General features: G+C 35.8%; 1 protein-coding gene across 1 annotated transcript; it reads left to right on the forward strand.

The window, feature by feature from the left end:
• The first annotated feature begins 152 nt into the window (after nucleotides 1-152).
• On the forward strand, nucleotides 153-24,657 carry LOC129261546 (maltase-glucoamylase-like). The gene is made up of 23 exons (XM_064100263.1): nucleotides 153-2,783; nucleotides 3,893-4,041; nucleotides 6,630-6,798; nucleotides 7,388-7,484; nucleotides 7,973-8,085; nucleotides 8,616-8,741; nucleotides 9,207-9,338; nucleotides 9,642-9,746; nucleotides 10,628-10,690; nucleotides 13,897-14,010; nucleotides 14,574-14,658; nucleotides 15,289-15,424; nucleotides 15,764-15,897; nucleotides 16,443-16,477; nucleotides 17,028-17,144; nucleotides 17,486-17,634; nucleotides 18,456-18,540; nucleotides 19,528-19,584; nucleotides 20,308-20,444; nucleotides 21,183-21,271; nucleotides 21,845-21,894; nucleotides 22,109-22,282; nucleotides 23,046-24,657. The coding sequence occupies exons 1-23, from the start codon at nucleotides 2,286-2,288 to the stop codon at nucleotides 23,121-23,123; spliced, it is 2,892 nt and encodes a 963-aa protein (XP_063956333.1). The 5' UTR covers nucleotides 153-2,285; the 3' UTR covers nucleotides 23,124-24,657.
• The last annotated feature ends 512 nt before the right edge of the window (nucleotides 24,658-25,169 follow it).

A 25,169-nucleotide genomic window follows, 5' to 3' on the forward strand; every position in this document is an offset into this window, starting at 1 on the left:
TACACCATTCATTTTCATTATGAACTATCAAATCTTTAATAACATTTTTAACGTTATTACACTGGGTTTGAAAAATATGAAATACTGAGCGTTTTAATGGCTTTCCATGGAATCTGACTTTTCTTTCGGTATTTTAGCTTTATAATCTTTAAGTATTCACAGGGACGTGTTTTTCAAGTGTACACGTTTAAAAAAAAATGGATTCGGCATAATGGAATACAAATATCCATCTATGCATCTTCGAAATTGAAAGATTAACCTAAAATAGGGAATTATTACCACGGCCAAGACTGTAAAAAATAAATGAAGCAATGATTAAAAAGCACACTCATAAAAAAATACAATAACGTTTTAATACTTTCTTTCGAAATTAATCATTAACGTTTTCCTTTACAGTCGCAGTGGAATACAAACATATTAAAAAGGATGTACTCCGTCATGTTTTTAGGACAGACGAAATGCTCGATTCAATACGGTTAAGTGGGATACAAATGAATATGACTTTTAATATTAATTTATCTTTCTTTAGAAAACGGGCATTTAGAAATGGGACATCATCGAACACATGCTTCTTTCACAAATAACGCCAAATATAAAGCTACTACAAAAATACAATTAATTCCGTCAACCATTTTTTTGTAGGTAGACTAGACAGACATGGCACGAGCGGTTGGCACGGTCATAACATCAAGTCCAAGGTTCGACATTAATTATTAGTTGTACCTGATGACGCCATCTTTCTCATTGACATTATGATTAATGATTGCATTAAATATTGTCTATGTATCATATCCATCATTTTAAAAGCAATAACAATAATAAAGATTACAATTTTAGTTAGGAAAATGATATTTCTGTTTTTATCATCATTATCACCATCATCGTCATCATCAATTAATGTTTTGCTATCAATATTACCGTGGTCTTATTATTGTCGTTACTGTATCAATTATTGCCATCGTCATCATCATCATCATCAGTATTTTACAAATAATGATCATCGTTATCATTGCTGTCAGATATTTATTCATAAATCATGAATTATCGATTACGTACCTGGTAGGTGTTTCATAAAGCTGTTCATAAGTTAAAAGCGACTTTAAGAACGATTGGTGATCCTTGTTTGTAGTAAATTATATTCACCATTAAATGTTCATTGGTGATTATTTAACGCGTAAGGAAACTTCGCCACTCGTTCTTAACTTACGAACAGCTTTATGAAATGGCCCCAGGTTAGCATTGGTAAAACTAGTGCAAAATAAGACCAGTTCCATTGTATCAAATATTAATGAGAGAGGGGAAGGGGGGCAGCTAATCGAGGGGAAAGAGAGAGAGAGAGAGACAAGGAAGGGGGAGAGAGAGAGAGAGAGAGAAAGAAAGAGAGAATTAGAGGAGGTACAGAGGATAAGGGTTGTGAATACATGGAACAGGGACGGATCTAGCTGTTTTCCAAGGAGAGGGTTTGACCGAGAAATTTGACAAGCAAGACAAAAAAAAAAGAAAGAAAAGTTTCACTATCAAATTAATGTCATTTTGGTACCGACAAATGTCTTTACTAGCAAAAAGCAACAAGTAAAAAAATATATATGAAATAAGACAGAAAAGCCGTAGATCCTCCCTTTACCATGTTTATTTAGTTTCTTATTTTTTACCGCAATGTACATATCTTACACTTCGAATAATCAAATTCAGGAATGATGGAAAAAATCTTTTCTATCTTTCGCTCTCTACTCATCCCCCTTAGTTTCCCCGTTATCAGCACCGCTTGTGTGAGTATTTTTGGTTGTGTGGGTGTAGGTGAGTAAGTGTTTTCGATTTCAGACATGATGGTCACAGCCATGTTAATGCCAATGGTATCAAGTAGATTGCTTCTTGTTTTCTTATCGTAATGAATCGATAAGGCAAGATGTAAATTATTTTGAATAATGAATATATCTTGTACCGATCGTACTTAAAGGAGATCAAAGGCCAAATATAACGAGGGTGTTGCAAAAATATAGCCAAGTGGTTTCGTCGAATATAAACTAAGGGGGGGGGGGTGAAATTTATTTAGGGCTTTTGTAACCATGGTACCCTAATCGCCCGCCATAGCATCATTAAATCGTATCACATCCTATTACTCAATTCAATTCAGAGAAAAGTTAAACAAATGAATCAAGACACACCCTGCTCGTGTTGTGGGGATCCCTTATCTCCTTCTCAATGCCTCCGCCAAGAGTGGTCATAGTACACTTCTACCTTCACGCGTGGTTCGATGCTATTTTTCAAGTACTTATCGAGCAGTCATGGCGAAGGACGACTTTGAATCTCTCCGGTCGGAAGCAGAAAAGAAATCTACAGGATGGACAAATCCTCGGGTGATTGCCCTGCTCCTCGTCGCCATCTCCTGCGCGGCAATACTTTGCACCACCCTCACGTTCTTTCTTCATCCTGACCAAACTGTCGATGGCGATGTCCCCCCGTTCGAACCCCTCCCCACTGACCCTGATGAGATGACCATCGTGGAGCGCATCAACTGCTACCCGGATCGGAATGCAGGCGAGGCCGAGCGGATCTGCTTGGCACGAGGGTGCGAATGGCAACCGACGGTCGTCGACGGGGCCCCTTATTGCTTCTTTCCGAGGGGGCATGGAACATATCGTCTCGTTCTGGAACAAGAACACACATGGGGGATGAGGTTGACACTGGAGAGGGAAACATATACCCCTTCCTTCTTTGGGCAAGACATCCAAACCCTCACACTTGACATCGAATTCCAGTCCCGCAATAGGTTGCATTTCAAAGTAAGTATTAATGCATAGTTTTTGAAGAGTGAGGAGGAGGGGGGGGGGGGAAGAAACGGTGAAATTGCTATGGAGCATTCCGTGCCGATCGTATTGGTTTGATAATCATAACCACTAGCCACGCATTTTTTTTTTGATGTGTTAATTAAAAAAACATTTAGAAATGCTATGATATAAAATAATAGAAGTAAAAATACTCATGTATTCATGTCTTAAAGGGGAAATCCAACCCAAATAAAAACTTTTTTTTATAAGGAAAAAAAAATCAGACAAGTTGATAGGTGAAAGTTTGAACAATATTCGACAAACAACAAGAAAGTTATGAATTTTTAAAAGTTGTAAATATTGTTAATCACTATACCCATGGAGACTTCAAATTGGCCGCATATGGGATGTCATAGTGATGTAAGGCAAGGACTACTCTTCCATGTACTCCAATACATATTATGGCTTAAATTTCATTTTTCCCCAAAGTTTTATTTCAAATTATATTTTTCTTTCATGAGGAAATAAAACAATATACTACCTGGATTATATTTAGATTACTGCCCCAGGGGAAGGGGTACTTAGGAGAAAACCACAAATTCCTGATTATAAAGTACATGGCCTATGGGAAAGTTGTCCTTGCCCTTTGTCATAATTTACTTACCCAGTTGCCAATTTGAAATCTACATAGTATTAGTGATCTCAATTTTAAAGCAGCTATAACTTTCTTATTGCTTGTTTGATTTCTTTCAAACTTTCACCATTCTGTTTAATTTATTTTTCTCCTTCCCAACACAACATTTTATGGGCAAGGCTGGATTCCCCTTGAATGGTTATTTTTACTTTATAGAAAACATTAAAAAAAAAATGATTTAGTGTTCAATTTGCAACATGATATTCCGTAATATTATTGAATATTTTTTGTTTTCGAAATAACTGCAAACATGCCGATCGCTGTGGCGTACAAGGTAAAATGATAAAATGATATATCACATGGCTTATTTATATATTGATTTCATTTATATGATATTTTGTGCCTATAAAGTACATAAAATTCTCAGAATCCAAAAAGCATAGATGAATATCATTTGTACAATTGTATACCCTTTTCACGCCGAAAACAGTTTTACGATGCCTCCAAACCTCGTTTTGAAGTTCCCATCCCGCTGCCGCCCCGTCCAAATGAAGGAGCAATAAACACCGACTACGCTATCACATACACCGCTCGCCCTTTCACAATCAAAATCACACGAAAATCAACGGGAGAAATATTGTAAGTATATATACTGGTCTCAATCAATAAAACAATTACAATCGGAATTCATCCGTTTCAAAATACATTATTCAACATAAATCCGAACGTTTCGTTGAATTCGGATGTTTAAAAGGAGAAAGTTACGGCATGTTTAGTTTTACATTGATTATCAATGAAAGACGTACATGATAAATCCATCATAATAGAAAATACATAATTATGTTACTTAAAATAAGTAATTGCTCAGAAACAAATGTCTGTTGAATTATAAAAGTGACTCCCTAGATGGTATGCTGATAATGATGGTGATGATGATAATAATAATACACTCTAGAAACAGTTTACCAAATATTGGGGAACATGTATGCTTGCTGGGTAAAATGGTACCAAATGCTTTGTAAGTTTTACGGAATTTTGCATTAAAACTTTAATACTCTATAAACTTGCATTTTGCCCAATATGGAAAAAAACAATTGCACAAGAAACATGCGTGTTCCGTTTCTACCCAATTATTGGGTAAATTTTTACTCAATCTTTATTAGAGTGTAATAACCACAATAACCGCACCAATAATAATGGTAATAATGACAATAATAATCGTAATGACTATGTAACAAATTATATTTCTATAATTTCTATGATTATCTAACAATAATAAGGGCACTTCGTAATAGTATAATATTGTAAAAACAGATAATTCAATAAATGTGTATATATAGGTATATGTATATAAATATATATATATATATATATATATATGTGTGTAAAGTTATACATGTACAACAGCTTTTGGCAACTCTTTTTTATTTAAATATTGTAAAGAAATGGATGAAGAGAACAAAGGTAGGCGTAGCTTAAATCAAGGTTCCCCAGAGCTATCTACCCTTTGGAAAAATTGGTGATGCCGAAAAAATGTCTCTGCCGGGAATCGAACCCGGGCCCCCAGCTTTGAACGCCGGTGCCTACCTTGATTTAAGCTACGCCTACCTTTGTTCTCTTCATCCATTTCTTTACAATATTTAAATAGAAAAAAGAGTTGCCAAAAGCTGTTGTACATGTATAACTTTACACATTTGTATTTCTTCTCCCATATGTGTACTGTATCGAAACAATAGCTTTGATCCAGCTGAGGCATGGCGGCTTGTCATTGTTCAAAACCCACCTTCACCCGACAAAGGAAATTATAATTTGCATGGTGTCGAGAATCTGTCTATAGGTCAATCGGATCGGGGTCGCCCTAGCCACTAACCCGTCTCTGTGGTCTAGTGGTTAAGGCACCGGCGTTCAAAGCTGGGGGCCCGGGTTCGATTCCCGGCAGAGACATTTTTTCGGCATCACCAATTTTTCCAAAGGGTAGATAGCTTTGGGGAACCTTGATTTAAGCTACGCCTACCTTTGTTCTCTTCATCCATTTCTTTACAATATATATATATATATATATATATATATAGATATATATTGTGATGAGGCCAACTCAAAAGATGACGCAGGATACCATTATATATATATATATATATTGCACAAAATTACTGCATAATTCTATGGTAAGTCATTCATAACGGATTTGATAATACTGTTAAATAATTAACATTTTATTCAAAAGGAAAAGGACAAACAGAGTTACCCAAGTGTGTTCTATTTCATATCTATATGTTATAACACTCACCAATAACACCTTAGCATTTCAGTGATCACGTTCAAACTGAACTTGACCCTTGTACTGAGTCCGTGTAGACGAGACGCCAACTTGAGAAGTGAAGGGGTTTTCGGGTTTTTAGTGTTTTTTTTATTGTTTTTTTTTGGGGGGGGGGGGGGGTAGGAGGTGGTCCTCCTCATAAAGTAACATTAGCGGAATTAAGCCTCGGCTTTGTTCAAGAAAGCTCGTTATTGATGCTAGCAATGTAAAAAAAAATAGAATCACTCTTCTCTGAATATGCCGAAGTATCGTTCGCTAAAACTTCCCATTGACAGCTAGTACAGCTAAATAAAATCTCGCAAATTCTAATCTCTTATATTTTGATATGAGTATAAGTATTTTGTATATATGTATTATGGGCATTTGTTGAATACATGGGTGTGTGCCTGTGAAGGCGAGAGTGAGTGTATGCGCATGGGTGTGAGTGGGTGTGTGTACGTTGGTGCGAGTGTGTATCTGTGTTAGAGTGGGAGCATAAACGCACAATAATTTCGTTTTGAAATATATTGTGAATTTCGTCTGTCAGTCAATATTACTAGCCATATATCGCAATCATTATGGTTATTGATCTAGTTAGTTATGTGAAAGGACTTTTATGCAAATGAAGATTATTTAGAGCGGTGGTAAGGAGCTCTCAGTTATTAACATTAGCTTTTATTGGCTTTTGCTTAACTTTGATGTACTGAAGTGCGAAAATAAACATTACTTTCCGGATTAATTTGGAAAAAAATCCATCAAAACGAGTCTCGAACATGAACCGGTATTTTGTATTACAGGCACACAGTCTGTATTGTTAATTGCGGTATCCTAAACGAAAAAAAATAATAAAAAAAAGTGAGAAAAGTATAAGAAATCGTATGTGGGTTGCGGGTTCCTATAATGTTTAATTGAAACATATTTGTATAACTAGGTGGGATACGTCAATTGGAGCTCTGATATTTGAAGACCAATTTCTATCAATTTCGACTCGGTTGCCTTCCTCCAATCTCTATGGCTTTGGGGAAAGTGAGCATCGTAGCTTTAAGCATGACATGAATTGGCGGACATGGGGTCTTTTCGCCCGGGACCAGCCGCCTGGCGTAAGTATATCACCAAAACCTCCTTCTTGCTATACACTATCAGATTGTGGCCAGATTTCCCCCCTTTTGTAACAAATTATATAATTTGCTTTCATACCAAATAAAAATACTCTTATACGAGACTATGACTCAATAATGGACTGCTAAATTGGTTGTAAATTGCAAATCATCAATTTGACAAAGCATTGTATTATAATCAATTCGACCACAAATTGCGGTAGGTAGCAAGATTTTCGTAATCGTCATGAAAAACAAGATTTTTTTTTCTCTCACTTTGTTAGAAATCTTGCTGAAGCCAATATTTTTTATTATAGTTTTCAGTCATAAACGATATGCATCAAGAGGAAAGTATGAGTATTGATCATGTTGATATAGAATATCTATCCCCGAAAACATGAATTTAGACAGATCGAAAGGTGTATGTTATGGGCTTCGAAAATATACATGTACAAACTCGATGCTTCAATTTAGTGGAAGATTGATCTGGATGTAAGTCTCCCAGAGGTATTAATTTCCGTTAAACAAAGTCAATCATGGAATATCTATGTATAAAAATATAAATAAATTCAATATGTTATATTCCACAAAGGATAATATCAATCTGTATGGTGTCCATCCTTTCTACATGAATGTGGAGTATGGTGGTAATGCACATGGTGTTCTTTTCTTCAATCTGAATGCACAAGGTATGTCAAACACAATGATAATAGGATTGTTTCAGTATTAAAACATGGACGCATTTATACTAAATACTAGTAGTTAAATTGTACATTATAAACATGACAACCAAACTGAACATGGTAATTTATACCTGTCGTATTTTTGTCCAAGATTCGAAATAAACATTATTGCAGATCAGCTTCTACTTCTCGCCAATCCGTGGTTTCAGTCCTTAGGTTAGAGAGGAATGTCAAGAACGACCATGACCATATAAATGATCGGCTACTCGTCAATTTATCTAATATTCCGCAATACCACATATTAAGTTTTAGGTTTGGAAAATGACTGAATTACCTAAACAATACAAAGGTGGGAGCAAAATATATTTATGAAAGCAGATAATGAAAAAGGCATAACCTTAACCTGGTTAGTTCGCATACTTTACCAAGATTAAACATAATTATTTTCTATCGTTATCATCTTTCTTGAGTGTTTGATTTGTCTGTTGTCTCAGATTTTACTGTCCAGCCAACCCCTGCTTTGACCTATCGCACAGTCGGTGGAATTTTGGACTTTTACATGTTTCTCGGGCCAACACCAGACCACGTTATTCAACAGTACACAGAGGTAATATCATGTACTTAAGAAATACATATATCTTCGGGTTTCTGTTTTAGATGTTTACACATATTAACCATTGCAAACATTTACCAGCGTTAGGGCAGTTTTAATCGACTTTGTAGTTATAACACAATTTTCAAAGTAATATACAATTTGATCAATATATTATTAGACTATACTACTGTGCTTCTATCGTTAAAGATAAATAACAATATATGAATAGTACAGTTTTGTAGAATCACCTTAATCATGTTAATGAAGAAGAGTAGAGAACTTAATAAATCCTGTTGAAACTGAGAGTTGTTTTTTATTCTTGTGTCATTGGAATATTGCAAATGACAGAATACACAAATCAGTGTTGTTTAGGAACCTTTTAATTTTTGCATTAATAAAACCATATCTGGAACTAATATTTATATCTATTTTCTTTTCCAAATCATAAGTCGGTTGATCGTCTTAGGGACCTTTAATTTTTGCATTAATAAAACCATATCTCGAACTTATATTTAAATTTATTTTCTTTTCCAATTCATAAGTTGGTTGGTCGTCCGATGATTCCTCCATATTGGGCTTTGGGTTACCATCTAAGCAGATACGGTTATGAAAATCTGGACAATCTACAGAAAGTCGTGGCGAGTATGAGGGAATACGACATTCCTCACGTAAGTTATCGTTTACGATTATATATTCAACATCATTCTTATCACGACATTGGCTATAACAATTATGTCTTTTATTCGATTCGACTGTTGCTGTTATACCTCATCGAATGCTCGAACCGAACGATTCAATAGTGATACATTTACTTCAATTATAATTATAAGTATGAATATATAATCACAATTATGGGTGACCATTATTTCCCTACCAACGTTTCCATGGTCCGATTTGTCCACTCAGATGGTCAAATTGTTGTTTCTATGAAATTCTAGACAGTGAACACTTTCATAATTGAAATATACAAGATGAAACAGATATCGTATTGTTACTTTAACACATTAGAATATTAGGGGGTGTTTATAAAAAAAACTTATTGATATATGTTTCTAGACAAGCTACAATAATAGGATGTTAACATGTGGGTGAATTTCAGCATATTTATTCTCCCACTTTCATATTCTGTATAGGATGTTCAATACAGTGACATTGATTACATGAAGAGGAATCTGGACTTCACATTGGATGAGGAGAATTTCGGTGGTTTAGGAGAGTTCGTAGAATCCATCAAAGCAGAAGGCACAAGATATATAATAATGTTGGTAGGTGGTCATTGGTTCTTAGACCTATCAGTGATTGAAATAGTTTTGTTTATATGGTTTTAGAGGAACCGGGTTTGGTCATTTTTTTTACTTGCCAGGATGGCATCCAAAATAGCATGATTACGATTGTTTGAGGGGCAGAAAATCTTGAAAGCCTACCCCGGCCCCCCCCCCTTCTCCCCGTCCAGACCCCCTGGTAACTTCGAATGCTAAAATACATCTGTTAAGGCTAAAAACTACTCTTATTCACTTAATGTACATCACCTTTGTTTTACTTGATTTCATTATGTATTTCCATCGAAGGACCCAGCAATTTCAGCCAATGAAACTGGTTATGAGCCTTATGATCTCGGTGTTGACAATGATGTCTTCATCAAAGACGAATTTGGTGATTTGAGATACGGAAAGGTAAGTGAATTGAAAAAAAAATCACTCCCTAGTAGGGTGACACGACATTTGCTCCGGCGACAATTGCTCCAGGCTTTGTTTTGTGCAAGATGATATGGTTAGGGTAAGGGCTGCAGTGGGGATGTGTTAGGCTAAGGATAAGGTATAGCATGGAGCTGTAAAACAATAGCTCTATGGGTATAGTGTTAAAATCCAGGGTTTAAGTTGGTCATTCCATTAGTGTGTGAAATTTACAGCGGAGCAATTATCGCCGGAGCAAATGTCATGGAACCCCCGAGTAGTATTGTTTTGATGTACATACATACACGCACACGGACACCCACACACGCGCGCGCATCCTCACCTATACACTCCCCAAAATATATATATATATATATGTGTGTGTATGGTATTATATGCATTTCAATATGCCGGTCTATTAGTGGATTTGTGAAGTTATATTCATCTTTCGATATCTCATATGTTATACGTACAAAGATACAATATTAAGAATATTGAAAAAAGTAAAATAAAGAATTGATTATTTGTGAAGTTTACGTATGCTGCTTAGGGATCGTATCCATAGTGCGAACAGAACCAGTATGAACGTTTTGGAATTGAGTATGATTTTGAAATTCCCGCCCTGTTCATAAACCGGACTCAAGTAGTAGAATACACACAAAAAATCAGTTTGTATATGTATCAAAGGACAGCATTTTTACGCAATACATTATTTGACTAAATATCTGTAACACAATTCTTCTTGTAAACATTGATATGATTAGGATCAGGGTTTTTAATTATTATTTATGCCTTAGTTGTAGTGATGGTTTAAAATATGTACAAAAAGAGAATACAGGCGCCAACTCTATTTTTCTGTTACTTACCTTATGTATATACAGGTGTGGCCGGACTACCCCAATATCACCGTTAACAGTTCCGTTGACTGGGATACAGGCGTCAGGGTAAGGAGAGTCCAGATTGGACCTTGATGTTTTGGAGTTCTGTTTCCCAAAGCGAACATAAAGCTAACATACTCGGCGCCAATCCACTCATTTTCCCTCCTCACCAAGTGGTGAGAAGGGAAGATGAGTGGATTAGCGCTGATTAGAGAGTTAACATAATCAGCGCCAATCCACTCATCTTCCCTCCTCACCAAGTGGTGAGAAGGGAAGATGAGTGAATTGGCGCTAATTAGAGAGTTGGAGTCATGTGCCCTCTATGTCAGCTTTGGGAAAGAGAACTTCCAAACACCAAGGTCCAATCTGGACTAGTATAAGGACAGCATGAGACCTGGGGGTGTTTCACAAAGATTTAAGTATGACTTAAGGACGTTCCACAGTTAAAGCGAAATCCATGTCATTTTCACCACACCAATCACCACACCAATCACCTGTTCATCCATTGTGACGTCGTTCCACAGTTATGTTTGTGCGCATTATGATCTGCGCATAGTTTACACTCTGCGCGCTGACGTCACAATGGATGAACAGGTGATTAATTAGCTGCGGGTATGAGCTGATTTTTCTCATCTTCTGCACTTTAACTGCAGATCCAATGCATTATTTCATGAAGCTAAAACATGGAATTATTCCATGGACCATTCAAAAAAAAAATCTCTACAATTTCAAAATACTTTACTCTGCAGTGCTGCCAAGAATCACGAATATTACCCCGAGTTTGAATAAATGGTAGAGTGGTTTTGATTTTTTCTTCACATAGATACAAAGCATTCGACGCATTTTTGGTGTTTTAAAAAGCACATTGGCTCTAATAAAAATGCTGATAGTTTAAAAACAAGCACATGAACCCCTATTTTTTAATGCTTGTACCTTTTAGGTATACCTTCCTCTACAACTCTGCAAATTTTGGTGAAAATGACATGGATTTTTAATAAAGTGCAGCATTTATTGTATGTTTGTAGTTTGTTACTGAAATTTTACATTTTTTAGATTGGGATTTTGTTATCTCTTACGTCATTTTTAAGAACTGACAGTGCTGTTAAACTAAAAATTGGAAACAAATAGCACTTTAAATAGATTCTCCATTCTAACGATACAATTATTAACTCTCTTGCGAAATTTGATGACTTTTTCATGTATTTTGACTGAGTAATAGAGGTTTAAACTCATTGTAGTAATCTTGGGCGGTCTAAAAACGCCAAATTCTTTTGAATGCGCAATTCTTAAGAACATCAATTTGGGTGAACTTTGAAGCTCTATAGCAAAAAATCAAGCACATGGACCTATGTTAATTTTTGCATATTTCGAATATTAAGGTTCTAAAGTATCTATGTGCAAAGTTTGGTGAAAATGACATGGATTTCACTTTAACTGTGGAACGTCCTTAAATCGCACTTAAATGCCGACGCGTATCTGAAATGCAACGCGCAATCTAATTGATCAATACGCAATAGTGCGCATCCTCTTTGCATGATCTGACCAATGTGGTCATGGCTTTTATACCGCCCACAACTAGGCATTTAGGTGCGACTCTAGGTCATACTTAAATCTTTGTGAAACACCCCCCTGGATGGTTATTCAAAACGAGATAAGTGCCACTTGAAGTCATGCTTAAGTGACAACGCACGCAAGCTGATTGATGGATACGTGGTATTGAGCATCCCATGTTCATAATCTGACCAATGCGGTGATGCGCCTTATACTGCACGCAACGGCGAATTTAAGTACAATTTTTTACACTTAAGTCTTTCTGAAGCATTTTTCGAGTTTTGTTGTGGGTTTTTTTCAAATCCACTGTGTGCAGTTTGCATTATTGAATATTCGTCCAAGATATTATTTGTATCAGTATGATAAGAATCTTAAAGGAACTGTAACGTTGGCTCCACAGATTAGCTTAACGAAGGGCTGAAATAGATCGCATGTCTTCAAAGTGAGTGCACTTGTATCAATTTTGCCAAAATTATGCTGCTCTTGTCTTCAACTCATGCAATGCATCTTTAAATCGGTCAATATCTCTATATGCATCAATCAAACTGATTCAATATACAGTGCGTCCCAGAATAAACGAAACCGAGATTTAGCGATGATTTATCATAACTTAGTCACAAATACAATGAGCAAAAACAATTTGAAGAGGGGATACCAAAAAGTCATTTGGCGGGCTGTATCTGGGTTTAAAAAAGAAAACCACATTTCTAAAAAGTTCAATATCTGCTCTTTAATTTGATACCTCAATTACAGAAAATGGTCAAGAAATAGGAAAGTTCTGGTTATTTGAAATAAGGCTTGAATTTCAATAATTTCATAAAATGAAGAGTTTTTACAGGCCAGCGTTCAAACTCACTCGGCACTCCGTTTTGTTGACGATCAGCCATGCATGAAGTCTTTTGTTAACCATGCGATAGCTTCTGTGAGAAACCGGTGAAAACACGTTTATTTAATGAAATTATGGAAATACAAGCATTGTTTCGAGGGAACGTAACTTTTTTACTTCTTGACCATTTTTTGTGATTAAGGTGTCAAATTAAAGAGCAGATATTGAACTTTTTAGGCATGTGATTTTCTTTTTAAAATTCAGATACCCCCCGCCAAATGAGTTTTTGGTATCCTTTCTTCAAATTGTTTTTGCTCACTCATGCGTGAATGAGGAATAATCTAAGTAATATCAGATGAAAGAGGAGATTCTAAGCTTTACATTGGTAGGTCATTTGTCTATTGTATTTGTGATTAAATTATGATAAATCATCGCTAAATCTCGGTTTCGCTTTTTCTGGGACGCACTGTATAATACATTCACAATAGTCAACAACAATAACAATTTTGATTGTGAAATGAACAATATTTTAACATTATGCATGATCCGAGTAACGGTTTCAGACGACAGCTTGATAACCTCCGGATTACTAATTGAACTTTTACGGAGAAAAGGGTGATTGGCCGATGTGAGCATGACGACGAGGATATGCAAGGATATTGCTTTGTTAGATATAACAAGAAAGATCCAAGTGTAAGCTCTCCAAATTGTCAATAAACCTCTGTTCATCTTACATGATAATACACTTAAACTTCACATTTTCATTTGTTCTTAACTTACGTTCACATTCATTAATGGTTTTCCCCACAATCAATCATCATAGACAAGTATCAAATGTATATAACACTCCATAATCACTTGTTATTATAATCGTTTTAATTTCATATTTACGCAGCTCTTTCGTGCATACGCAGTATTCCCAGACTATAGAAAACAAGCAACAAAAGACTGGTGGATAGATCAAATAACAAAATTCAAGGAGATAATTAATTTTGATGGTCTCTGGCTGGTGAGCGATAATATCTATTTCTGATTATATTCTTATTCGTCTGTTAAAATTTTCATTTATTTATCTATCCATGTAGATATTCTATGATTTAATGATTTATCTTCCGATTCCTTTATATTTTTTTGCCATTTATAGCTTTCATTCATTTTTTAAAACATCATTATTATTCGTTGTATTTATTTTTTTCGATATATTGTGTTGCATTTTTATGCACTTTCTTAATAAATTAGTGTAAACAGCGTTAAAAATATACATATTTATCTTGATTCACGAGTTAAAAAAAATCCTAAACGTGAGGTTTGATTTCATTTACATTAATCATGTAAGTTGGTAATCATTCATTATTTATGAAAAAATTTTTGGTGCTGCATCTATTTGTGCCGATTACAAACTACAGCTGTTTCGTATTATTTTATGATGAAAAGAGAGCACTGACGAATATCATTCATCTTAAAGGCCTGCATCTAGAGTGCACAACCTTTTACAAAATATATGGGCTAAGGAAATTAAAATAGGCTTTTATTTTCAGTATGTTTATTGTTCCTGATACTTTCTTCTTCTAGGACATGAACGAACCAGCTAACTTTGTCCATGGATCAGTCGATGGGTGCAGTGAGAACATATATGATTTACCGCCATACGTTCCTCGTAAGTATGGATGGGAGATCGAAGACGACCAAGTTGACAGTCCTTTCAGATGTAGGGACTGTCTAGTCCGTGCTATTGGACTTCACTGTTTCATGCTTCCTTGTCCCTTTATTGGAAACATGAGTTGAGATATGAAGTTCTGACGTTTTTTTTTTACTAAGAAAAATGTCAACGAATTATTTCAATTGACAATGACCTGGTGTTAATTGAACATAAAATAACTATATATTGCTGAATTTGGACAAAAAATGACAAACATTTGCCACTATAGTAATGCATAAAAGTACTATAAAAATACCCATCATATTATTGTGACAATATCAATATCAATGTAAACATAACTTGCTTTTATGTGTTTGTACTCATGCATTACTCTTAAAAAAATATAAAAAACGGATAAAAGATGTCCGGGTGCACGCTGAGGCAGAGGAGTCCCAAGACTGGCAAGCAAAACGAAATTTGTACCCCTTCTTCTGCTTTCAACAGCTGATTTTCCAAACTTTAGTTCCACCTCTTAAGATGTGCACCCCCATACCACTTTAGTTCCACCTCCCCAGGACGTATACCTCCCCATGTTCAAACCAGCCTACACCCTTGACTTTGGGAGATTTTCTGCTTACTTCACCACAGGTATTTCAGGAGGAGGACCGATTTATGATAAGACAATATGCATGAATTCCGTTCAGCAATTAGATGACAATAGAAAGGAGAACCACTACAATATGCACAGCCTCTACGGATGGAGTCAAACTATTCCGACAGTCGAGTAAGAGTCGGGAATACCCCCCTCCCGCCACCACCACTACAAAGATGGGGAGCAAGAGAAATAGAGAGAAAAGGAAGTAAAAGAAAAAAAAAAGGAAAGAAAGAAAGACAGAGAGAGAAGGAGTGGTGATTATGTTTTTTTTTAAGTCATAAGTTTTGAAATAATGTAAATGTATTCCGGTGTGTCCTTTAAAGTGTAGCTCAAATAAACTATATAAAGATCACCTGTTCATGTGTTAGGTCAACTTGTATCTTCTTATCAATAGTCAGTTAGTTTCTACTCCCCTCTCTCCCCTTCTCTTGTTCATCGTCTCCCTTCTCTTTATCATTATCATTCTAGTGCTGTACAACAGCTGACTGGGATGAGGAGTCTGGTTGTTACGCGGTCCACGGTACCTAGCAGCGGGACTAACTCTGGCCACTGGCTGGGAGACAATGGTTCAAACTGGCCCCAACTTAGATACTCCATTATTGGTATGATTAAATACTATTTAGGGGATATCCCGGGGGGATATTAGATATTGATATCATAAACTGCATACTGATATATATATATTGTCACGATCACGATCCTTTTTTCTTCTCTTCTCCTCCTCCTTCTTCTTCTTCTTCTCCTTCTTCTTCCTCTTCTTCTCCTCCTTATTACAGAAGTGTTTAGTCTGAGACCAATCTTTTACGTCACTATACCGGAATGGTAACAAAGTGTCCAGTCTCACTAGAACATTTCAATTCTTAAAGAATAATGTAGAAGCCTGAAATAACATTCAATAGAGACCCTAGATATATTTTTTATTCAGTATCCGCCATTGATACCGATTGGCCTGTATGTTTACAGATCACGAATCGAAGGTTTTACGAAGGAATGAAGTGAAGACAACAAAAACATCATCCGGAGCAAAAAAAAAAGACTTGGAAAATATTTGTTTACTAAATTATGTTCAGATTTGAACTGTTCTCTCTACACATATTCCAAATTCTTCCCTAATCTCACGAATTCCTCTGCCTTTCTGTTACCATAGGAACACTGGAATTCAATCTCTTCGGAGTTCCCCATGTGAGTACAAAAGATACATACCTTATTCAATTTTTAATGAGAAAGAAAATGTATATTCTAATTAATTAACAGTATCTGTTGATTAATTATGTTTAAAATAGGTATGTTTCACACCCTTTTTCTATTATGCACAATTTTATGAGTATAAGTAGCAGTATAGTTGTGCTTAAAATATATAATATGTTTTGTGTGAACTAAATATTTTTTTCGAAAGCAATATAGTTTGATAAAATATCTCTTACATATGTTGGTAACCATTTCCAATGATTGTTTACGGTTCAATCATTTCATTATCATGTGTTTTACCATTATTTTTGTTGTTACAATCGTTATTGTTATGACATTGGTCCAGTAACATCATACTCTTTGTTATTATAGTTTTTATTTATCTTTACTTTTAAGAATACAATCAAGCGACACCGCCCCTTCAATTTAAGTTTCGTAGCCTATTTGCTGATTTCTTTTCTGTTTTATGATATCATTTCCACCCTTTTTTTTCTTAAACTTGAGATTTTATTCAAATTTGTTTCTTGGCATTCCGATGTGTCAGGTTGGGGCTGATATTTGCGGTTTTTTCAACGACAGCCCAGAAGATCTCTGTCGCAGATGGCATCAAGTGGGGGCGTTCTACCCATACGCCAGAAATCACAATGGAATCAGATATCAGGTATTTAGGCAGCACTTGCCAGCAATAAAATAATATAATCAATGAATACATGAATAAGGGTATGAACAGAAAGCAGAAAAAAAAATGAATAATTGAAGAAATAATGATTGAAACTTGCAACATGGGAACAGAATCTATAGGTCTGATGATACATATTTACTTAACTTAATAAAATAAAAATCTCGTTTTATTTTGGTGTCCGATTAATTCTCAATGATATGCAGAAATGTGTTTTTATTGATTAAATTGACCTCTATCCTTTAATCTCCTTTTCTCTCTCCTTCCCTCTCCTTCTCTCTCTCTCTCTCGCTCTCTCTCTCTCTAAATATTACGTTTAATAGGCTCAGGATCCCGGCTCCTATGGAGAAGAATTTGCTGTCAGCATTCGGGAGTTGCTTCATATCAGATATAGAATGCTCCCATACCTGTACACCCTCTTTTACGACGCCCACACACAAGGGTCTACCGTCGTCCGGTCCCTGATGCACGAGTATGTATGTATATACATGAACTGCTCATGTGACGTCACACCCATAGGCTAAGTACACCCCTAAAAGAATGGTGTAAATAAAAAAAAAAAATCAAACCAAGTATTTAAAATGTGGAATAATAATAGTCAGTTCTTGTATAGCGCATAACCATGAATGACGTCTCTATGCGCTTCCAAATGACTTAGATATTATTACCATGGCTGTGGCTCAAGCAGCTTTTACGTGCTCGGCATTTCAAGGAATAAATTCCTGCCAGGTACCCATTCACCTCACCTGGGTTGAGTGCAGCACAATGTGGATTAATTTCTTGCTGAAGGAAACTACGCCATGGCAGTGATTTGAACCCACGACCCTCTGTTTCAAAGTCCGGAGACTAATCCATTGGGCCACAACGCTCTACAATTTTCCCATAATTTTCCCATACGGATGTAAAATTGTACGAACGATTATACTTTATGTTGATATATCTTGTCTGCCATTTTATATATTTACATACATTGTTTTTGTTTTATCGTGCAGGGCCCTCAGTGAAAGCAGTTTGCCAACTGAAGATAAATCCCTGTTGAAATAAAACTGGACATAAAAATAAATAAATAAACAAATAAATAAATAAGATAATTAACACAATTGTTTTGCCGGTGACAGATGTAAATGTCACGATTTCAGTGAAAGTGTCTAGGATCATAATTATGCTGAAAGTGGTAGGAATGCACTCGAAGTCCACTCTTGCACTGCGCGCCGTTTTCCCTATACGCCCCTGTAAAAAAAGTGTTACGATTATTGTGACAATGTGTGTGTGTGGTTTTTTTTTTTGGTGAAGGTTCACACATGATAGTCACACGTGGGGAATAGACAGACAATTCATGTGGGGATCAGCTCTCCTTATCTCACCTGTACTCGAAGAGGTAAATATTGTCACACCATAATACTTTCTGTACTCCTATTTCTGATTATAATTATTCGGATAGCTGCTTTACATTTAATACTTCTGTTACTACTATCACTAATACTACTACTAAAATAATGATACCACTACTTTTACTACTGCTACTACTACTACTATTACTGCTGCTACTACTACTACTACTACTACTACTACTACAGAACTACTACTACTACTACTACTACTGCTACTACTACTACTTTTACTACTACTACTACTACTGCTGCTACTAATACTGCTACTACTACTACTACTACTACTAAAATAATAATAATACTATTACACTCTTTAAAAAAAAGGTTTACCCAACATTGGGTAAAATGAGAACATGCATGTTGGTTGGGTAAAAAGAAATATTTTGTCAAGTTTACGCAATGTTGCGTTGAAATTAACCATTAAAACATGCATTTTGCTCCATATGTGGTAAAAAAAGTACCAAGTAAACATGCATGTTCACTTTTCCCCAATATTGGGTAAAATTTTACTCAGTGTTTTTAGAGAGTACTTCTACTGCTACTACTACTATTACTACTACTTCTACCACTCCTACTCCTACTCCCATTCCTAATTATAATATTTGGATAGGCGCTTTTACTCCTACTTCCTCCATCACCACAGATTCTACTAATAATAACATACTACTACTACTACTACTACAACACTGCTACACTACTACTTCTTCTGTTTCTTCTTTTAAAACTGCTTCCACAAATGTCCCCTTTACGTCAGTGCTCGCACATGTTCTGATTTGTGTCTACATATTCTTCCATTACTATTCCTTTACAGAAACTAAAGTCAACCCATTCAGTTGTACATTCTTCATTTAATTACGACTGATGCTACTACCCTAATTGTTTTGTATTTATAGTATTTGTATATTTGAACTGTTTGTCAATAATGTATTACGTATGTGATTTAAATAATAAATAATGATTTACTTTTTTAACAGGATACTACAGTCGTGCGGGCATACTTCCCACAAGCTCGATGGTACGATTATTATGAGGTGGGTGTAAAGAAGCAAATAAGATATATCTTTAATTTTTTGATAAATTCCTTACCATGGTTTTGTCCCAGCTCTAATGTGGAGATTTTCATCAAACCTCTTATCAAACATCATCAAACATCTTAGAGAACTAATTTTCAGTATCATTGTGTAACTTCATAATTTAGAATTTACTCGTAATTTCATCTAGCATTGTCTAGTTCGGCTGTTTTTAGTATAATCAAAATAACCCCGAGCAAGCGTATACCATGTACCCTTTCACAATAAGTCGAGCAACCGCTAGTGACTTCGGGGATGTAATGAAATTAGTAATTTTAGCATTTACTAATAACAAAAGTAATAATGATGATATTACACTGAATTATCTAAATAAGTTAATGCTAGAAAGTCAAAAGGGGCCTAAGCTTTCGATCCTAGCAGAATCTTCGTCGGAAGCAAAATGGTCATTTTGCCTCCGACGAAGATTCTGCTAAGATCGAAAGCTTAGGCCCCTTTTGACTTTCTAATTTACTCCATTGGCTCTCTTTTATTAGATAAGCAGTTTTCAGCAGCTTCTTTTTGCCATTAAGTTAATGCTAATGGTTATGAATACATTCATAACAGTAACTACCTATCAATCACGATATCGACTTTGTACCAAACAAAACGGAAAACGAAATTATTCTAGATTACGGTCAAGTGTACTTCTTTTAATTGATTTTGATGTGCGAATGGTGACTACAGGGAATGGAGATTTCCGTGGAAAATCTGGAAGTAGCTGGCGGCATAGATCTTGTTGCACCACGTGACGTCGTTCCGCTTCACTTCCGAGGAGGTTATATCATTCCAACGCAGCAACCGCATAACTGCACCAAGTTCAGGTATACACAAGAGTCGGAACATGGACTTATAGGTCCATGGTCAGAGGAAGTGGAGACTGAGAGGGAGGCAAGGGAGGAGGAGAGGGTGGAGGCGATGATAGACTCGGGTATAGCTCAACAGGTTTAGGCTGAACGGATGGGGCATGGTGGAGATGGGGATAAAATAGAGGAAGAGGGAGATGAAAAGAGGGAGAGAATCAGTGAGAGAGGGAGAGAGAAAGAAGGGGAGGGAGAGAGGGGGTGGGCTGATGGGGGTTGGCGGGAGGTTTTGGGATTACTGAAAAATATGTGGAAAAAAGGATCACTAAACGGGACATGTCTTTTGAATGAGGTGCTTTGATAATTCGATAGGACCTTGAAGCTAAAAAAAATACATTAATTTACACAGTACACAATTCAACATTTCAATGTGCTTATATCTCTATGATAATTATGAATGAAGGATGTTGGTAGGGAGACGAGGACAGAGAGGGGCTGAGGAAGCTTTGTATTCCTAGTCTTTTTATTGCACGACCTTGATATAAAACAGTGTTGAAAATATTGAATGAATCATTTCAGATAACAATAAATCAATGAATAATCTCTCATTTTAGAACGCAATTAACAATTGTGTTGTTTCGTGTTAAGAAATTAAAATGCAATGAATGATGACATTTATTTCCCTTCTCCCCTGCCCCGTCATTCACCTCCTGACAACGCATCTTTCGTTTGATACTCGGGCATCCTGAAATAATGAAGTCGTCTAAACCCGTTTGGTCTGATCGTACCTCTCGATGAATCGATGGAAGCTGCTGGCGATCTCTTCTGGGACGACGGCGATTCCATTGGTAACGTGACGTCATATAACGCACTAAATTACTTGTATGATAATAATGATGATTCCCGATCATATCTACAATCTGAAACTATCCTAAAATGTCGAAATCAATGTTATTGAGTCATATTGGTAGGAGGCAATACGGCAAAACCGTGGTAATAATACTGAAAATAATATAATGATAATAATAATGATGATAGATGTCATACAGCAAAAATCGAATATTGGCCCATTTAGATTTATCTATCGATAAATCTACTTGTATATCATTGGGTGTACAATTATGTACGTACTTATTGCCTCAAGAATCTACCTATCTATATATCCACCCACTCACCCATCCATCTATCTATCTATCTATCTATCTATCTATCTATCTATCTATCTATCTATCTATCTATCTATCTATCTATCTATCTATCTATCTATCTATCTATCTATCTATCTATCTAATCTATCTATCTATCTATAGTAACTACCTTGTCTCGTCTGATCAGTAAACTTGAAATTTTCGTTTTTCCAATGGGAGAGCTCATTTATTTGTGCCAAGTCTGATGTACTGTATGTATATTTTCTTTTACAGATACCGTTGAAAATGGAGATTATTACTTAATGCGGTATATTTTTTCAAGGGTAAGTAACAAACTATATGTTCTGATCACCTTGATCTTGATGTTGCTCGCAACTGTGATGATGATGATGATGATGATAATATTAATAATAATAACAATTATAACAATGATAATAATAACAATAATAATAATAATGATAATAATAACAATAATAATAATAAAAATAAAGATGAAAATAAAGAGTTGATTGGTTGAAAAAAAAAATCTCTTTACAGCACATCCTGACGTCATCGTTCATTCATGTACCCACGAATCACCCAACTGCACTTTTCGAAAATTTGGCTTTGGACGATATAACTATATATGGACTAGAAACAGAGCCCTCCGTTGTAAAGTTCAATGGTGGAGCATTGGACGCTTCAAGTTTCGAGTTTAAAGCAGAAACAAAGGTATCCTACTTGATAACTTTAAATACCATGTTCTCTGACGGTCCTATAAACTGACACACTGGCGGGGATGAGCGAAGGGGCTGCTGCCCCAAAAGCTCCCAAACATGATTTTCTTGTTCTATTATTGATTTTTTAGATTAATGACTTTCGTCGAATTTTCTAAAAATATCTGGTTAATTGATTATTGAACTTCTTTACATGCCAAATATAGTACAAACTTTGAACAAATTTTAATTTATTTAGCTCTCTTTGCAATCTAGACCTTTTTGAAATAATTAACTGTATAAAAAAACTCAGTACCCCCCCCCCCCCCCCGCCGCTCCCTTATTCCGGGGCTCTTTCCAACTACTCGTGTGTAATTATAATAAAAAGCAACACAGGCAAAACTTGAAACATTTGCGCCTTATTGACTCGTGAACTTCAATGAAACCATGCATTACAACAATCATTGGATATACATGTATATATGTCATTTGCAAATAACATCATTGTTAGTTCCAATGGCTGCAATTAATTTTCCTCCTCCTCCTACTACCACATCTTACATCTTTGTTGCTCTTTCTTGTTCTTATTCCTTTTTACTTTCTCCCCATCCCTCTCTCTTTCTCTCTCTGTCATATTTCTTCTTGTACTTGCTGTTACATTTCTGATGTTTTTCTCCTTTCTCTCCTCCATTTCTATTACTATTCTTCTCCGACTTACCCCCCCCCCCTGCCCCTCTCCCCTCTCGTTCTCTCTATCTTTGTTATCATTGTCTTTTTAGGTTCTTTCGGTGAAGTCTTTAGATCATCCAATGACAGATGTCTTCACTTTGGCAATCGAGTTCTCTGAGAGCCCATAAAGATATAGTCCTTCAGACATATTTCTGGGCACGTTGCATGGTGTGTTGGATCGGAGCTCTTATCGCCAAACTAGTCCTTACTGAACGAGTCTTGATCTAATGAAGATCGCCTTTCTTATTTCTAAGATATAATAAGATATAATTATATATTTTAGCGATGCTTCATTAATATTCATATTAATGACCCCCCCCCCAACACACACAAAAATAGTTACAAAATATGCACATTATGCTTATACTTCTCCTGTACTCATTCAAATAATGTTTAAAAGTCGATCTTTTGCTCTATAGTAAATGTCCAGCTTATAAATCCAAATGAAAATCTCAAGCTCTTAGAGCTTATGATGATACATGTACTCTCTTGTATATATATTATCTGAATGATTATACCAATGACGTTATGTAATGTTGATTCATATATATATATATGTATAAAATCAAATACAAAAACAAAAAAGACGCTTGGAATTCATGAACGTATTGATAGCGTGTTAATTCACTTATGAAATACATTGTTTGTTGCATCCAAATGCAAACGCTGTTTCTTAACACTTCATGACAGCAAATAAATTATGTTATTTTGATATGGAAAATTATTTCAAATATCAAATAAATCTAAAAGAAAAACAGTCTGGAATAGATGTTTTTTTTTTTTACTTCACTTTACTTTGCTTTTACTGTTTTTTATGATTATTTTGCTTGGTAGATTTAAGACACTTTTAACATCTGCTATTCTGTATGAATTTGATATATGACCCATCGGGGATTACGGTATTTCCATCAACCATTTATGGAGTGAGAAAATTATCATACTAGGTAATATACAATTTATTGTTAAAAAACTGTATGCTATCATTCTGATATTAACTAAATAAAGGAACTCTGTGGTAAGGTGAATAAAAAAATGAAAGTTGCTTTTCGGATGTACCGTACCTGAGTTGCATATTGTAAAAGGCATGTAATACGCAACAAGATCCTGATTTAATATTTTAAAATGTATACGTATTATCAACTGAATGATTAATGACGACTAAATCGATTGACCGATCACCTAACGAGTACACACTAAGAAATTTGGGCTCAATTTTACACCCCTAGGGGTGCACAGGCTTGTCCCTACACGAGTACCACTAGGGGTGGACACGTACACCCCAAATAGGGGTGTACAGTGTGCGCCCCTATTTTGGGTGTCCATCTGCACCTTAGAGTGTGTACACGTCTACCCCTCAGGGTGCATAATGTACCCCTACCCAAAATAACAAAAAGATTGTCGACACTTCCGGTCCATTCACTTTCAGTATCGATTTTTTTAGTTGCCTTGGTTGGGACTCGAACTCACCTCGTTCTATCTGTAGTCAAGATTCTTCCCGCTATGCCAGCGAGAAGCGCTGAGAGCGGATGAGGTCTCTAGGCGATATGATCCGATTCTTATTTTGACTTGCGCTTATAGTTGTGGTTTAACTATAGCTCTATTTACTGTTTCTCCAAATGTATACGTAATCAAATGTGTTTTTGAAACAATCATCATCATCACATAAATATTTAATATTAAAAAAAATGATTTCACTTAGGTAAAGTGAAATGCGTAAGTGCATTGTTATTTCGGGTAATCTTCGATCACAAACCAACTTAATCTATACCATCTACGTCTATCAGCAAGACTGATGGGGTGCACGCAAATAGTACAGGGGTGTACAACAGACACGGGCTCCCACATAAAGAGCTAACTTGCACCTCAATGGTTTTGCGAGGTGTACGCACGTATCGTACACCCCATTTGCACCGGGATTTCTTAGTGTGTAGATAAATCATGGTAGGCCTATATACATCCGTTCACACCAATGAAGGGTTAAACAGGCTCCCGTCAACAAAGGGACTTGGCTATGATCATTCATGTACGATTAATGGAGCAGGAACAACTATGCAAAGTTTTACTCTTAATGGAAGGTGCAATTTTGCACCCACTTGAATGTAATTTTGCACCGTAACATGTGTATAATTGTATCTTTTAAGGTGCGCTCGAGCATTTGTGAATGCGAACATTAT

The sequence above is a fragment of the Lytechinus pictus genome, chromosome 5 (assembly GCF_037042905.1).
Source record: "Lytechinus pictus isolate F3 Inbred chromosome 5, Lp3.0, whole genome shotgun sequence".
In the NCBI taxonomy this organism is placed as follows: domain Eukaryota; kingdom Metazoa; phylum Echinodermata; class Echinoidea; order Temnopleuroida; family Toxopneustidae; genus Lytechinus; species Lytechinus pictus.